This window comes from Sarcophilus harrisii, chromosome 2 (genome assembly GCF_902635505.1).
Source record: "Sarcophilus harrisii chromosome 2, mSarHar1.11, whole genome shotgun sequence".
In the NCBI taxonomy this organism is placed as follows: Eukaryota; Metazoa; Chordata; class Mammalia; order Dasyuromorphia; family Dasyuridae; genus Sarcophilus; species Sarcophilus harrisii.
Window position 1 is genome coordinate 500,631,937 of NC_045427.1, and position 16,565 is coordinate 500,648,501.

General features: G+C 32.5%; 1 protein-coding gene across 3 annotated transcripts in view; it reads right to left on the reverse strand.

The window, feature by feature from the left end:
• Positions 1-16,565, reverse strand: part of SECISBP2L (SECIS binding protein 2 like) — a 79,681-nt gene that overhangs the window by 18,721 nt on the left and 44,395 nt on the right. For all 3 annotated transcript variants that reach the window (XM_031955168.1, XM_031955170.1, XM_031955167.1), the window contains exons 14-16: positions 11,796-11,958; positions 8,827-9,047; positions 6,930-7,084 (exon numbers count right to left, since the gene is read on the reverse strand). In XM_031955168.1, the coding sequence (XP_031811028.1) occupies positions 6,930-7,084; positions 8,827-9,047; positions 11,796-11,958 (539 nt within the window). The remainder of the gene's footprint in view (positions 1-6,929; positions 7,085-8,826; positions 9,048-11,795; positions 11,959-16,565) is intronic.

The following is a 16,565-nucleotide window of genomic DNA, read 5'->3' on the forward strand; positions in this document are numbered from 1 at the left end:
ATTTACTACAATTTACAACTACTACAATTTACAACTACTACAAGACTAGAGGGTTTGGAATGTGATATTCCAGAGAGTAATGGAATTAGGATTGCAACCAAGAATCACCTGCCCACCAAAAGACTATAATCCTTCAGAGAAAAAAAAGAGATCATTCAATGAAACAGAGAATTTTCATGTGATTCTGATGAAAAGGCAAGAGCTGAATGGAAAATTTTATTTTCAAATATAGTTCTCTGGAGAAGCATAAGGAGGCAATCAGGAAAGTGATACCATAAGGGACTTAATAAGATTTATCTGTTTACATTCCTACATGGGAGGATAATATTAGAAGTTATTAGAACATTCTAATTATTATGGCAGTTAGAAGGAGAAAGGACACGGATATGAGTTGAATTTGAAGGGAAAATATCTTTTTTAAAAATATGATGAAATTAAGTTTTGAGAAAGGAATGTACTGAGAGAAAAGGAAAGGGAGAAGTGGAATATAACAAATTATTTGCCATTTAAAAAAAGGGCAAGAGGGGAAGATTCTGGGAAGATGGGGAAGTAGGCTGGTAAATTTCAAACTTTCTTGATTTACTCCACAAATGAACAGTCAAACCTCAGGGCAAACATTGACAGGTTTGAAAAACTAAGAAGACTTGGGGCATAACAGGAATCTTTCTGGTACAACTCCAGAAGATCTGAAGAAAGGCCCTGGATTGGGGCTTAACCCAGGTGAAGTGCAAACACTCCAGGGATACTTTGTAAAAACATCAAATAGAAATTCCCTCAAGCTAACTGGATGTAGTTGGAGCCTTAGCCAGAACCAATTAACTATTTGTAGAGACTGGGAGCTCCCACCCAGCTGTGCCTGAGACCAACCCTTAATTTAAGGGTTCCTGGTGAGAGTGGAGAGTTGAAGGGAAGCTTGAGACACCATCCCCCACTCTACGATTAGAGATGCTTACACTAATACCTCTTATTAAAAATTTTTAAAAAACAAATGAACTGGCAAAGAAGATAGAATTCCATCCACTGAAACATTTTATGGGAACAAGGAAGTCCTGGAACAGGGAAGAACATCTTCAGAGGAGAACGTTTTAGTTAAAAAAAAAAAAAGGTTCTACCCCAAAGAGTAATGTGAAATGGCTCCCTGCCCAGAGAGAATTTATAGAAGAACTCAAAAAAGAATTCAAAAATCAAATGACATTGAGAAAAAACTTTAAAAAAAATTAAAATCAACCAAGAAAAACAAGATTATAAAAATAAGTTAACCAATTAGAAAAGGAGATACAGAGTCTCAAAAATGAAAATAATTCTTTGAAAATTAGAATCAGGCAAGGGGAAGCCATAAGCTATGAGAAATCAAGAAATAAAAAAAGAGATTATAAAGAATGAAAAAAAATAGAACAGAATGTGAACTCTCATAAGAAAAACAACAGATCTGGAAAACTGATCAAGAAGAGAAAATATAAGAATAATTGGACTGCCAGAAAGTTGTGATTATCCTAGAAAACTGTCCAGGAGTGATAAAACATGAAGGGAAAACAGAAATAGAAAAAAATCAACCAATCACCACCTCAAAGACATCCTTTGTGAAAAACACATAGGAATATTATTGCCAAATTTCAAAACCCCCAGATCAAAGAGAAAATTTTCCCAAGAAACAAGAGAAGAACAATTCAAATACACTAGAACTATAAATAGAATAATTAGAACAAGATTTCTCAGCAGCTACAATAAAGACCGAAGGTCTTGGAATTTTTTTTTTACAGACAAGCAAAAGAACTAGGTCTGTGGCCAAAAATATCATATCCAGCAAAATTATCTATAATTTTGTATGACAAAAAAGGGACATTCAACGAACTTGCAGATTTTCAACCAATTCCAAACTTAACAGAAAACATATAAGAGCCAATATCAAAGAGCAATTTTAAGGATCTCAACATGAACAAACTATTTAAATATGGACAAATTATTTTTTTTTAACATGGGAAATGTATACTTTATATTTAAGATTTACATCAATAACAGGTTAAGTTCAAAAGAAAAACTGGCAGAGTTAAGGTAAAAATAGTAATCAAGATATATAAATGAGGTGCAGAGGAAGACCAGACAGAGGCATTAGAGGGGAGAGGAGGGCTCATAGTTCTAAAAACCTACTCACATCAAGAATGGGTTCAATAGGCAACACTACATAAATACCATGAAGGGTAAAGCACCCTCCAAAATCTATCAAGAAATAAGGGGGGAGGGATAGGTGAATGAGGAAGCAAAGGGTGAGGAAGAAGACAAGGGAGGGATCCCTGAGTGGAGGGAGGTTAAGTAATAGTAAAGCAAATTATGGAGCAGAATTTAATGAGAGTCAGCAGGGATAAGAAAGATATGTGGGGTATATATGTGTTTCTGTGTATATATATGTATTTATGTATGTATAGATCTACACATCTTTATATAAATATATCTTCTCTTAACTATAGCCTGCTTGGAGGCAGTAGGGGGGATAAAAAGGTGATATGTATGTGTCTACGTATGTATGTGTATGTATATATTTACCTATGTATATATAAATATATCTTTTTTTTTTTTTTTTTTTTTTTTTTTTTTTTTTGCTGAGGCAATGGGGTTAAATGACTTGCCCAGAGTCACATAGCTAGGAAGTGTTAAGTGTCTGAGGCCAGATTTGAAATCAGGTCCTCCTGACTTCAGAGCTGGTGCTCTATCCACTGCGCTACCTAGCTGCCCCAATATATCCTTTTTAAAAAACTATAGCGTGCTTGGAGATGGGAGGGGATAAAAGGGAGGGGGGGAAGCATAAATAAAGGTGTGCAGCAGAGATCAAAAGAACAAAATTATATGGAAGTAAAGAAAAGACAGACACTCATGAATATAATTTCTTCTTTAATATATATACTTTCTTAAATTGGTATTTGCTATTATACACCTTGAATCCTCCCTGATGTTCTGCTGGGCACATGATAATGTTATTTTTTTTTGTTGTTGTTTCCTTTTGTTTTATATTGCTTTTCTTTTTTTTTTTAAATTCAGTTTCTTTAAATAAAATAAATTTGGAACAAAAAGAGACAAGAAAAAACTCTTACAGTGGAGGGGAAGAGGGGGAAAGAAAGGGAGAATGAGTGAACCTTACTCTCATCACAATTGGGGCTCAAATAGGAAAAAATATAAATACTCAATAAGGATATAGAAATCTATCTTATCCTGTAGGAAAATAGGAGGGGAATGGGATATGGGAAGGGGGGAGTGTGAGAAAAGAGAAGGTCTTTTTTGGGGAAGGAGTGGTCAGTAGCAGAACACTTTTGAGGAGAGACAGGGTGAAGAGAGAGAGAACAAATGGGGGGAGGAATACAATTAGCAAAAGTAATTGTAAAAAAATTTTCAAAGTAAGCTTCTCTAATGAAATATTATTGTTATCTGAAAAATGATGAGTAAGATATTCTCAGGGAAAAAAATCTGGAAAGTTCTCCATGAACAAAGTGAGAAAAACCATATACAAAATAATAGCAATATTCTGGGATGACTAGCTATAAATGACTGTTATTCTCAATAGTACAATCATCCACACTTACTCTGAAGGATTTATGATTAAAAAAAAAAATCCTATCCATACCCAGAGAAGAAATTAAATGAGTCTGAATTTAGATCAAAGCATTCTCCACTACTCTCTGTAATGTATGGGGGCTAGCTTTCCAGAAGTCCTTCAGATAGGCCATGGTCTCAGCAGGATAAACATCATGAGAATGATCAGGAATAAAGTCTAGATTCTTTATTCTGGCCCAGTCTTGATCTTGGTGCAGGTGGCACAAGAGCCACCAAGAGGCTGGTCAAAAATAGAATGTCTATCTTCCAGTTCTTCTTAGCCCTTATATACTTTATTGTAATTACATCATTACAGCATACTGAATATGTGTGAACTAAAGAACCATTATATCACCATACTAAATACTAAGTATATATGTGAACTAGAGAACCATCATCTCATCAATTCCACTGAGTTACCTGTTTCAAGTATACTTCTCCAAAGTTCCGCCCTCTACAACTCTCTCTGTCTCTTCCTGTTTTTAACTTAATTTTTCTTGAGAGTTTTTATTTTCATCAGGGTGGAAGATCTCTGTTGTCTTTCAAAACTGACTTTTATGAAAATGTTTTACATAATTTCATATGTGGTTTCTTAATTGTGGATGGGCATAAGGGAGAGAATCTAGAACTCAAAAATCTTAAAAACAAATGTAAGAAAAATGGTTTTGAATGTAACTGGAGAAAAATACTAAATACATAAATTTAAAAACAAACAAACAAATAAAAAAACCCAGAGGGGATTTTGGAATGCAATATTCCAAAAGGCAAAAGAGATATGATTCTAAGCCAAATAATTTGCTCTAAAAAATAATCCTGGAGAGGAAAAAAATAGATATTTAATGAAATAGAGAACTTTCAAGCATTCCTGAAAGCAAAACAAAACAAAAGATAAGTAGGAACTCTGAAATACAAACACAAAAGTCCAGAGAATCCTAGAAAGGTAGTATGATTTTAGAAACTAGGAGTTGTACTGATGATCTAATGCTAACATTTTAAGAGAAGGAGATTAAATAAGGATCCCTTGAGATCATTGTTTCAAAAGTTATTGAGGGAGTAAGTAAGAAAAACAAAGGTTATGGAAGTAGACTGGTTCTTTAAAGTAGGGAAAAAGAAGGAAGAATAAAAGGAATGTGTACAAATGAAAAAAAAAGGAGGTGGTAGAACTTGCTATTCCTCATAATGGGAGTGCATGAGAATACAAACATTCAGGAAGAAGTGAGGAGTGGGCATCAAATGAATCTTACTCTTATCTGAAAGGGACAAAGGAGATTCTCTCTCTCTCTTTCTCTCTCTCTCTCTCTCTCTCTCTCTCTCTCTCTCTCTCTCTCACACACACACACACACACACACACACACACACACACACACATACATACACAGAGTTGGATGTAGAAATATATCCAATGCAAAATAGAAAACAACTGAAGATAGGGAAATTTAAGACAAAGACTATTAAAGGAATAAGAATATCAAAGGAAAACAAACTTCCCAGTTCTAAAGAGGGGTATATAAAAAGAGAAGGGAGCAAAGAATTACAATCTTAGGGGGTACCTTAAATAGCCTTTACGATAAGTGGGGTATGGCTAAATAAATTATGATATATGGTCATAGAATATCAGTATACCACAAAAAATTATGAAAAAGATGAATTTCAGAGTATCTTGACTAGTATTATCTGACAGATTGAAGTAAGGAGAAACAAAAGAAAAATTTTTACAAGGAAAAATGTTACAATGGTCTTTTGGCGGGGCTTCACGATATAAAATTCTTCCCTCTTCTCTCTTCCCCATACAAGGTATTTTTAAAAATCCCACATAAACAAACCTAGTCAAACAAGACAAATGTATACAATGACCATTGCCACAAATGGATTTGTACCTTGAGTCAATCTCTCCTGTCAGGATGTGGGTAACATTTTTTAAACACATAGAAGAGAACTGAAAAGAAGTTCAGAAGTCGAATCATTTTGAAAATAACATGTAAAATTTATCTTGAGATGAAGATTCACAGTTTCATATAAAATCCTCATTTTATATTCTGCTAAATAAATAAATAAGCACTCTTTTGGTGTTTAAAATATAATTTAAAAAAAAAACAAGCAATGGGGAATGACAAAGTTTATTGTTGGATTTTTTTTGTTTGTTTTAGCAGAGTGGTGCACTAGGCTAGAAAGAGGGAGAACAAATAGAAAGTCTTAAAATAAGCAAGAATGAAAAAGAATGAGCCACAAGCAATAGTAACAATAAGCACACATGAGAAAAAGGGAAGTGATGAAAGGCTAGGAAAGGAAAAGTATGTATATAAAAGAAATTTCACAACAGAGGATAAAGGAAAGGGCAAAAAGTCAAAGATTACTTCAAGTATCAGAAGGTTCAATGACTTTAGTAGTGTCTAGAGAAAAAGGTGTTTTAATTAGTCAGCATTCATAATCCATTCTATTTCCAGATATATCATTATTTTGGAGAAGACTACAACAGGATGTCACTGAATGATGAAAATATCTCACAAAATCATTCAACATTCTTTGTTTATGAAAAGTACCAGTGAACAACCTTCTGATGGTGATTTATTTTCCAAAGTATACTTTTCTATTGGGAAAAGAATGCAATGATCACTTGACAAGCATTCTTGGCCATTTGGCATACAATTATCTCATTTTAAATTGATTCCGGCTTACAAATCATTTGTTTCAGTAGGCTCACCATAAGTAGTAGCCAGCTAGTTTCTCTCTCTACTGCTACCTTAATTACATCATATTCAATATACTGAAATAAATTAATCACACATAGACTTGAAACATGTAATATCCCCTGAATACATAATTTTAATACTTTGATAACTATCCTATAAGAAAAATTTATTCTAACAATTGAGATGAACTAAAATAATAATGTGGCATTCCCTTATGTTACAGATTTAGGGGAAGGGAAAGATAAGTATTTAGATAGTGCCAACTATGTACCAAGTGCCTTTTTAAAAACAAAAAACAAAAATTATCCTCACAACCACCCTATTGAGAAAACTTTAGAAAACAGAGATTAAGTGGCTTGCCTAGGTCACGCAGCCAATATAATATGCCCGAGTTCAGATTTGAATTTAGGTCTGATTCCAAACCCAGTGTCTATTCAGCTTCTTCTACAAAGGTAAATTTAGTCTACTTATGGCTGTGAATGGATTTATCCTCTATTAAATATTCTCTCAAGATTGGGGGAAAAGTATATAGTAACTCGGGAATTTTTTCTTTAGTCTTTGAAATTTAACAACTCATTTTTTCAAACACTCAAATATTACATGGGCATGTACCTCCAAAATATGCTATTGTACTGTATCTTCTGAATTCTTATTACCTCAGCACCACAGTAGTTGAATATTCCAACAACACTGACAGGCACCAGTTTGTTTACACAGCGGCCCAGAGCTTTCCGTCCAAGTGCAAAGACGAAAGGGATTTCTTGTTCCCGTGCCATAGCTATAACATTATAAAGTGCCTCATCTAAGCCACCTGGAAAAAAAATCAAGTTCGCAAATTTAAGTGATTTTATTACCTAAAGTGATCTAATACTCTACTTCTAACACTGCATTTGTTTTAAATTGAACTAATATTTCATTTTTTCACAGTGAAAAAAGTTGAATGATTCAATTCCTATAGCACATTATACCATAAAATCTCACATCAATAATATTACCTTCTATTCTATATCTTTTCCTTGTATGTATATCTTGTTTCCTCAACTACACTGTAAGCTTCTCAAAGGGTAGGATTCTTTTCTTCTACATCTTTTGTAGGGATCTTTTGCCAAGCAAAGTGCCTGGGAGTTGAATAGACTTCAAATCAACAAGTATTTAACTTTTCATAATAAACTACAAATTAGTTTGTTGCCATAACATTCCTTTTCTCTCAGTCTCAGTTCAATATAATAAACACACTACAAAGTAATAAAGAAAATCAGAAACAAAAATTTTCAGTACTGTTGCCTATGGACAAGCCTACAATTAACAGATCAATCTATTCTATTTGAACAAAAGAAAACCGAAAGCACATCTCTGCTCTCTGAGAAAACAACATATAAAAAGTCATAAGTACATCTGTTCCATACATGGTAAGTTTATAACAATGGATTTCGTAATACAAAACCTTTACCAATGATGTTAAGGGAAACATTCCTTCTGTTTCTTTTAGAAGAAAGAACAATAAGAAAAAGAAGCATTAGGAAAGCAGATGGCTTCAAACGGGTTGAGAACACACCAGACACTGGCTACTATACTAATTTATTATGATCTTAGGATGGTTGAACAAATATGTACCCTCATTAACAAAAATGAGTATTTCCTTTGAAATGCATGCTCCAAATTTGAATTAAATCTAGATTTTGAAAGACTCTTCTCGGGAAAGGGACCTGTATGTGCACGAATGTTTGTGGCAGCCCTTTTTGTAGTGGCTAAAAACTGGAAACTGAATGGATGTCCACCAGTTGGAGAATGGCTGAATAAATTGTGGTATATGAATATTATGGAATATTACTGTTCTGTAAGAAATGACCAACAGGATAATTTCAGAAAGGCCTGAGAGACTTGCAGAACTGATGCTGAGTGAAATGAGCAGGACCAGGAGATCATTATATACTTCAACAACAATACTATATGAGGATCCAGTTCTGATGGACAGGCCATCCTCAGCAACGGATCAACCAAATCATTTCTAATGGAGCAGTAATGAACTGAACCAGCTATGCCCAGAAAAAGAACTCTGGGAGATGACTAAAAACCATTACATTGAATTCCTCAATCCCTATATTTATGCACCCTGCATTTTTGATTTCCTTCACAAGCTAATTGTACAATATTTCAGAGTCTGATTCTTTTGTACAGCAAAATAACGGTTTGGTCATGTATACTTATTGTGTATCTAATTTATATTTTAATATATTTAACATCTACTGGTCATCCTGCCATCTAGGGAGGGGTGGGGGGTAAGAGGTGAAAAATTGGAACAAGAGGTTTGGCAATTGTTAATGCTGTAAAGTTACCCATGCATATATCCTGTAAATAAAAGGCTATTAAATTAAAAAAAAAAAAAAAAAAAAGAAAGACTCTTCTCTCTTTAATATTTTATAACAAACTGAAATAAGCTACATTTTCCTTCATTGTATATAACATTATATAAGTTAAATAATCACACTACCATCATATATATACATATATATACCTAGGCACTTTAATAGGTAGGCAAGCCACAATTCCTACCTTTTGACTGTATTTTTTCACAATTGGGAGAAATAATAACACACTTGATCTTGTTTAATTTCATATGCTTGGTAACCTCTCGAAGGCCCATAACTAGACGTCTCCTTGCTTTTGCTCTTACAGGATCTTTTTGGTAAATACGCTCTTGAAAACTAACGAGCTCTTGAAGAAGCAGAGTCACACATTCATCAATTTCTTTACAGAGAACCTGATTACAGTACCTGTTAAGAAAAAATGTTTTTAAAAAGTTAAATCTTTTAATGCTAAATTTATTTTCTTGCATTGTTCTTTCATCTTACAATACCTCAGGAAACAATTACTATAGAAAATCTTAATTAAAACATTAAACTAAGCATTCCCTTTATCCAATATTTGATAAAAAAATGATAATACTGAGCCTTCTTATTAAATCCTTTAAGAAATTCTTATTTAAGTATAAACAGAGGAAAAACTCAAAATAACGAATGGACTTTATTGTTTTTAAATTACAATTTCAACAGTCTTTTGATTGGATGACATAAAATCCTTCATGAATAAAAGAAAAATCATTCTAATTATCCAAATCAAATGTTATATGGTTCAAATTCTTGGGTCAAGTGAGATAAAAGACATTTTTGCTTCATCCTAGATGGACAAAGGCAACTAAAAAGAACATATTTCAATAACAGGGTTTCATGGTAGAGAAGTGGTGGTTGGTAAAACACTAGCACATCTGCCAAAATGGTTCTATAGCCAATTTCAAACCCATGATCAATAGGTCCCACTGCCTCTTAAATTTATATATTCCTCTTGTCATTAATAAATGTTTAATTCTATGGAGACTACTGTTACAAACTTATGGTAAGAAACTCATCAGTTCTGTCTTCTAATAGTGACAATAGTGCAAAAAAATTAGAAAAAAAATGAACAGAAAGGAAGGAGTCAGGAATGTGCTATGCTATCTATACTAGTTTTTACCCATATATCCCATCTTGAGAAGAAACATGGCATACTGGATAGAGAGCCAGGCTCAAGGCTAGGAAGATCTTGTTCAAGTGTCAACTCATCTCTGACATATACTAGCTATGTGATCCTGAACAAGTCAGTTGACTTTTTCTGGCATCTCTCAGGCATCTCTCAAGGACTATAAATTGCAGAGACGTTGACTATTTTCATAGATACAGGAAGTTTCTAACTCAGGAGATCCTAATACTAATATAGTCTTAGGGCCAGCTTCTCTCCCTTTATCACACCATACTCAACTCCTTGTCAAAGAAAATTAAATCGATTAAATCTAAGAATAACTACATTTTCCAATTAAAAATAAGAATATTAATAAAATGGTAAAATTACATGTATCTTATTTTCAGCTGCAAACCAACATGTGGGGGCACTGGGTTGGAGAAAAGGCAATTGGTAATAAGTGATTTGCCCACAATCACACAGCTAAGAAATGTTAAATGTATAAGGCCAGATTTGAACAAAGGTCCTTCTAACTTCACTGCTCTATCCACTGTGCCATCTGGCTGCCGCAAATCAATATTTTATTTGGTAAGCAAGTTCAACTACATATAAGCAATGGTGCAGCTAGGTGGTACAGTGGATAGAGCACCAGCCCTGGAGTCAGGAGGGCTTGAGTTCAAATCAGGTCTCAAATACTTACCATGTACTAGCTGTGTGACCCTGGACAAGTGACATAACCCTAACTGACTCACCAAAAAACAATATAAAAAGAATATATAAGCAAATAATAAAAGTAAATCAAATTTTAAAAGTAGATTGGCTAAGAAACTGAATTTTAAAAATGGGACTTTTAGATAAAGTCAACTCAACTCAATAAGCACTTCTTAAAGGCAATTTAATAACCAGGTACTCTGCTAAGGAATGGGGGAATACAAAGAAAGATAAAACATTTCCTTCTCTCAAGCAAATCATATCCTAATGGGAAGACGATATATAAACAATTATGTACATATAAGATAAACATAGGGAAAATTGGAGTTATTACTAAGTGTTACATATGATCATGAAAGCAATTTAGCAATTCTTTATTCTACTTCTATAAGCCCTTTTTATGGTATTTGACTTCATGTAATATTTGACATCTTTCTAATCTAAGCAAGAATAATTTGATAGTGGCATTAGGAAAAAGAAGAAAATGCAATAAAGTTCAAATAAATGCCTAAATCCCTAAAATATAAAGTAACAAAGTATCAAGTGTAAGTTGCAATATTTTTAACATATAAAATTAAGTTCAGTAGGCTTTTTTTTTTTAATTTTAGGAAGAAATTCATTCCATCGTATTACTTGCTAATAGTTCACTGGAGGCTACATCAGCTAACACATGTGCTGATGATGGCACAACGGTCATTCTTTAGGAATGTACAAGACAGTTTTAAAACCCTAACAAAGGTCTATGAAAAAATAAAAAATTAGCTTCGTGTAGAAAGCATATTTCATAGTGGTTTGGAAAAATTGTCTCAAAGATTGATATAAAGTACACAATAACAAAAGTATTTCATGGAAAATCCAAAATAATCCTAAAAGTAGAAACTGACAAGGTATTCCAGATATCCAAATCAACAAAGTCTTTTAAAAAGAATAAATGCATTATTAAATTATTTCTATGTGAAATATATTTTGATATCTAATGAAATAGGTAAATGCTTTAAACTGATGAAACTTTTATCAAAATTAATTTTTAAATAAGCATTTCCAAAGAATATTAAAATTATTTGTGAATTAAAGGCAAATTTTATTCAGAGTTCAATGAAAACTTAAGTCTGTACTTGTATTCTTGTATGGTTAGTACACACAATAACAACTAAATAATATTTAAATTCAGAATTGTCATTAGGATATGCATTCTACAAGATCAGGAAGTTATTTCAGTTCATTGTAACTATTCATATAACCTATTGCCAAACCTCATTTCATAAGGTACTATAGGACCTTCCCTTTGTAACAAAGAAAAATATCAAAGATCTTACTCTCTAAATCTTTTGCTGTGGATTTTGGTAATTGCTGAAGACGCCATTGGACTGCCTATCCCTGAGCTGGCAGGAGAGCCCTGTGATACAGGTGTCATGCAATATGGAGAATTCTGACTTGCTGGAGAGAGTGAAGTATCACTAGGCATACTTAGTCCGGTTTCTGAAATTAAAAAAAAATTAGTTTAAAATCTTTCTACACCTTAAAAAGTTGTTTTTAATTTTTAGTATGGTAGATGGTTATTTCTTTAAAATATGCATAAACTATCAATAATACATCAGCATCTTTTAGATTACAAAAAAGAAAACATTAATTTTATATCATTAAATAATAAAATTTTCCTAAAGAAATATTCAAATAATTTTAAAAATTCTCTAATGGCCTAAAATTAGTCTATGTAGAAATATTGAAGACATGGATGTTAGACTCTAAAATATGAATTCCTAGATTTTACCTCTATGAACAAGATATTAAATCCCTCTGCCGATGACTTTCTTTGCATATTTCAACAATTCCTAGGTTTTTGTTTGTACTGGTTAAACACTTATTCTCCATCTACTCCCTCAGATTTCAGTCTACTTTGATTTAAAAACTTAAAATTCCACAAAACAGAACCAAAAAAACAATATAGCCACATGATAATAACAACTATGAACAAAAATATGTCTTGGCAAATAAATAATATTGTTTCCTTTCAATCTCCGTGTTTTGTCATCCTGCATACTATTTGAACTCTTTTCTACAGCATTTCCCATCCTTTTTTTAGACTCTCAAAAACAACTGCCTCCACTGACATAGCAAAGGTATATCCCAATCTTTCTCTTCAGTTTGGCTTTTTTTTATCATTATTCAGACCTTTCCATTTTCTAAATTACACTTTCAGGCTACTATTTTTCTCCCAATAATTACTTTTCTCTTTTACCTCAATGACCAAACTCAACAGCTTTAAGATACCATTCCCCAACCCCATGATTACCTACCTCTTATTTAAAATTAAAAAAAAAAAATGAACCAGCAAAGAAAAAAGAACTCCATCACTGAAACATATTATGGCAACAGAGAAGACCAGAGTTCATGTTAAGAGGAAAACACTTTAGTAAATCAAACAAACAAAAAACCTTCTAGCCCAAAGAGTAATGTGAAAACAACTGATCTGGAGAATTGATCAAGAGGAGAAAATATAAGAATAATTGGACTGCCAGAAAGTTGTGATCAAAAAGAGAACCTTGACACAATAATGCAGAAAATGATCCCAGAAAACTGTCTTGGAGTATAGAACATTAGGGGAAAGTAGAAATAGAAAAAATCCACTAATCACCACCTCAAAGAGATTCTTTGTGAAAAATATATAGGAATATTATTGCCAAATTTCAAAACCCCCAAATCAAAGGGAAAATTTTTCCAAGAAACAAGAAAAGAACAATTCAAATACACTGGAACTATAAGTAGAATTGTATAAGACTTATCAGCAGCTACAATAAAAGACCACAGGTCCTGGAATCACATATACTAGCAAGCAAAAGAACTAAGCCTGTGGCCAAAAATAACACATCCAGCAAAATTATCTCTAATTTTGAATGACAAAAAACAGACATTCAACAAACTGCAGATTTTCAGGACTATCAACCAAACCCAAACTTAACAGAAAAATTTAACATATGAGTCAATATCAAAGAGAAATTTTAAGGATCTCAACATGGACAAACTGCTTAAACATGGACAAATTGTTTTTTTGTTTTTTTTGTTTTTTTTTTTACATGGGAAAAGTATACTTTACGCTTAAGATTTACATCAACAATAGGTTAAGCTCAAAAGAAAGACTGGCAGAGTTAAGGTAAAAATAGTAGTCATGTTATACAAATGAAGTACAAAGGGAGAATAGACACAAGAGGCATTAGAAGGGGAGGAAGGCTTGTAGTTCTAAAATCTCACATAGTGAATGGTTCCAACAGGCAACACTACATATATACCATGAAGGCATAGTACCCTCCAAAATCTATAAATGGGGGGATGGGCATTTAGGAAGCAAAGAGTGAGGGAAGAAAATGAGGGAGGGATCCCTGGGTAGGAGGAGGTTAAGTAATAGCAAAGCAATTTGTGGAGCAGAATTTAATGAAAGAATCAGCAGGGGTATAAAAGACATGTGTATATATGAAATATATATAAGTGTATGTATATGTATATATTGTATATATGAATACAATCCTTTCTTAATTATAACCTGCTTGGGAGTGAAGGGCGGATAGGAGGAAAACAAAGAAGTAAAAAAAAGCTGCACATAGAAAACAAAAGAACAATTTACAAGTAAAAAAAGACACTCATGAATATAATTTCTTCTACTAATATACATATATATACTTTCTTAAATTAGTATTTGTTATTATATATTTTGAATCCTCCCTGATATTCTGCTGGGCAGATGAAAACGTTTTCTTTTCTTTTCTTTCATTTTGTTTTGTATTGTTTTTCTGTTTTTCCAATTCTGTTTCTTCAATAAAATAAATTTTGGAAAATAAATAAGCAAATGGATGGGTGAATGAAAAAATACACAAATAAACAAAGAGGGGAGGGGGATGGAGAATAGTCTTAATACTGTTCTTTCTAGACTGTTTCTTTCCAGATCTCTTGAATAAAATACTATGTGTGAAAAAGTTTTATAAACAATAGTCACAGAAAGTTAAATTATTATCATTACCTTAGGCATAGTCAATCACTCACTTCTCTAACTTAACAGCTTTTCTTTCAAAAGACAGTATTCCATTTTGAATGAGGCGTCACTGTTAGCTAGTCCTGCTTTAACAATCCCAACTTGATTGCATTTTTCCTCCTGAATTCATTTCTTGGTACCCTGATTAACTATAACCCTCACAGATCTTAACTTCTACTGACAAATACAATCAAATCTAATTTATGGAACAATACCTCTTGTTGTCTATAACAGTACCAGAATATCTTTCTAGATCATAAATTAGCAAACTATGGCCTGCAGGGCCAATCCAGTTGACTCCCTATTTTTGTATAGCTCAAATGCTAAGAATAGTTTTTACATTTTGAAATGAAGTTGTATTTGTTTTTCATTCTGCTGCAGCTGCTTAATGGTAACAGCCATCTGATTTACTACTTTACTCTACTTTAAATGAGTAATTCTTTTTTTTTTTTTTGGTTCACTCTTAAATCTGAACTCTGCACCTTAAAAGATAATTCATGCTTTAGTTCTAAAAAGATAAATTTAATAATATAAAAACTGTCCATAGCTTAGGGACTATTTAAAAAAAAAAAAAAGTGTTGGCAAGTGAGATTCAGCTCCAAGGTTGTATTTTGTTGATCCCTATTCGAAATAATTGAATACCATATCTAATTAACCAGAGTAAAAGAAATCTCCTACTTTCTACAATATTCTTATTGACCAGTTCCTTGATTTCTTTTTTTAAAAAAACAAATAAATTAAATTGATGCTTTGTTTTTTACACAAGTCATTTGCAGATATATTCCTACACCTCTACTTCTGCCGCTGTAATGAAGAAAAACAATGAATACAGATACAGTGACTTCATTTGACAAGCTAAGCAACATTCTGCCCTTAAAATCCTATATCTCTTTAGTCAGAGGATGAAGATATTTTTCATTACCTCTCCTCTAGGATCATTATTTTCTTTCCCCAATTACTGAAAGTACAGGGGGTTTGGTTTGGTTTTTTTTTAAATAATATTTTCATTTACATTACTGTAGTCATTCAAAATTATTGTTCTAGCTCTATTTCACTCCATACTGGTACATATAAATCTTCCCATGTTTCTCTGAATTCTTCACCTTCAATCCATATCTACAATTTCATTAGTATAGGGAACTTCCAATAAGACCATTTCTTCTACTAATGCAACCACTTGGGCCCTTCTCTATTACAATCTTAGTGGTGGAACACTGAGAGATTGGATGAACTGGACAGAACAAGTATCAGAAATAGAATCTCGAATCACACCCTTATGACTCAGGTGTCAGCTCTGCTTCCTTTCATTTCTTACAACATAGTAATACTCTATTACATTCATATTACATAGCTTCTTCAGCCATTCCCTAGTTAATGGACACCTACTTTGTTTCTAATTCTTTACTAACATGAAAAGTATTATAATAGACATCCTGGTTTCTGTTGAATTTTTGTTTTTTATGTCTTTGAGGTATGAATAGTTTACTAATTTTTCTCAATGTAATTCTATATAATTAGTAATATAATATAAAACATGTAATTTGTAGCATCTTTTCTCATATTAAGTCTGTAATATTACATAATTAGTATCAATATAAGTATTTTTTCTCATATAATTCTGAATTGTTTTACAAAATAGTTGGACTAATTCACAATTCTACCTTGCAATATTGTTTCTGTTGTTACCTTTGCTAATCCATTTTCACATGGGCATTAATAAAGTCTGAATGTAGATCAAAGTATACTATTTTTCACTTTATTTAGGAAGTTATTTTCTTTCACAATGCAACTAAAATGAAAATGTTTTGCACAATTACATATGTATAACCCATATAAAATTGCTTACCTTCTTAGGAAGAGTGAAGGGGAGGGAAAGAAGAGAATTTGACACTCAAAATACAAATGTTTAAATTTTTTAAATGCAATTAGGGAAAAATAAAACATTTTTAGAAAAAGATAAATAGACTGTACTTTGTCACATATTTGTGTATATATGTTTTTCTTATCATGCTAAAGTGTAAGAGGCAGGGAACAGATCTTATTTCTGTAGTTCACATAATGC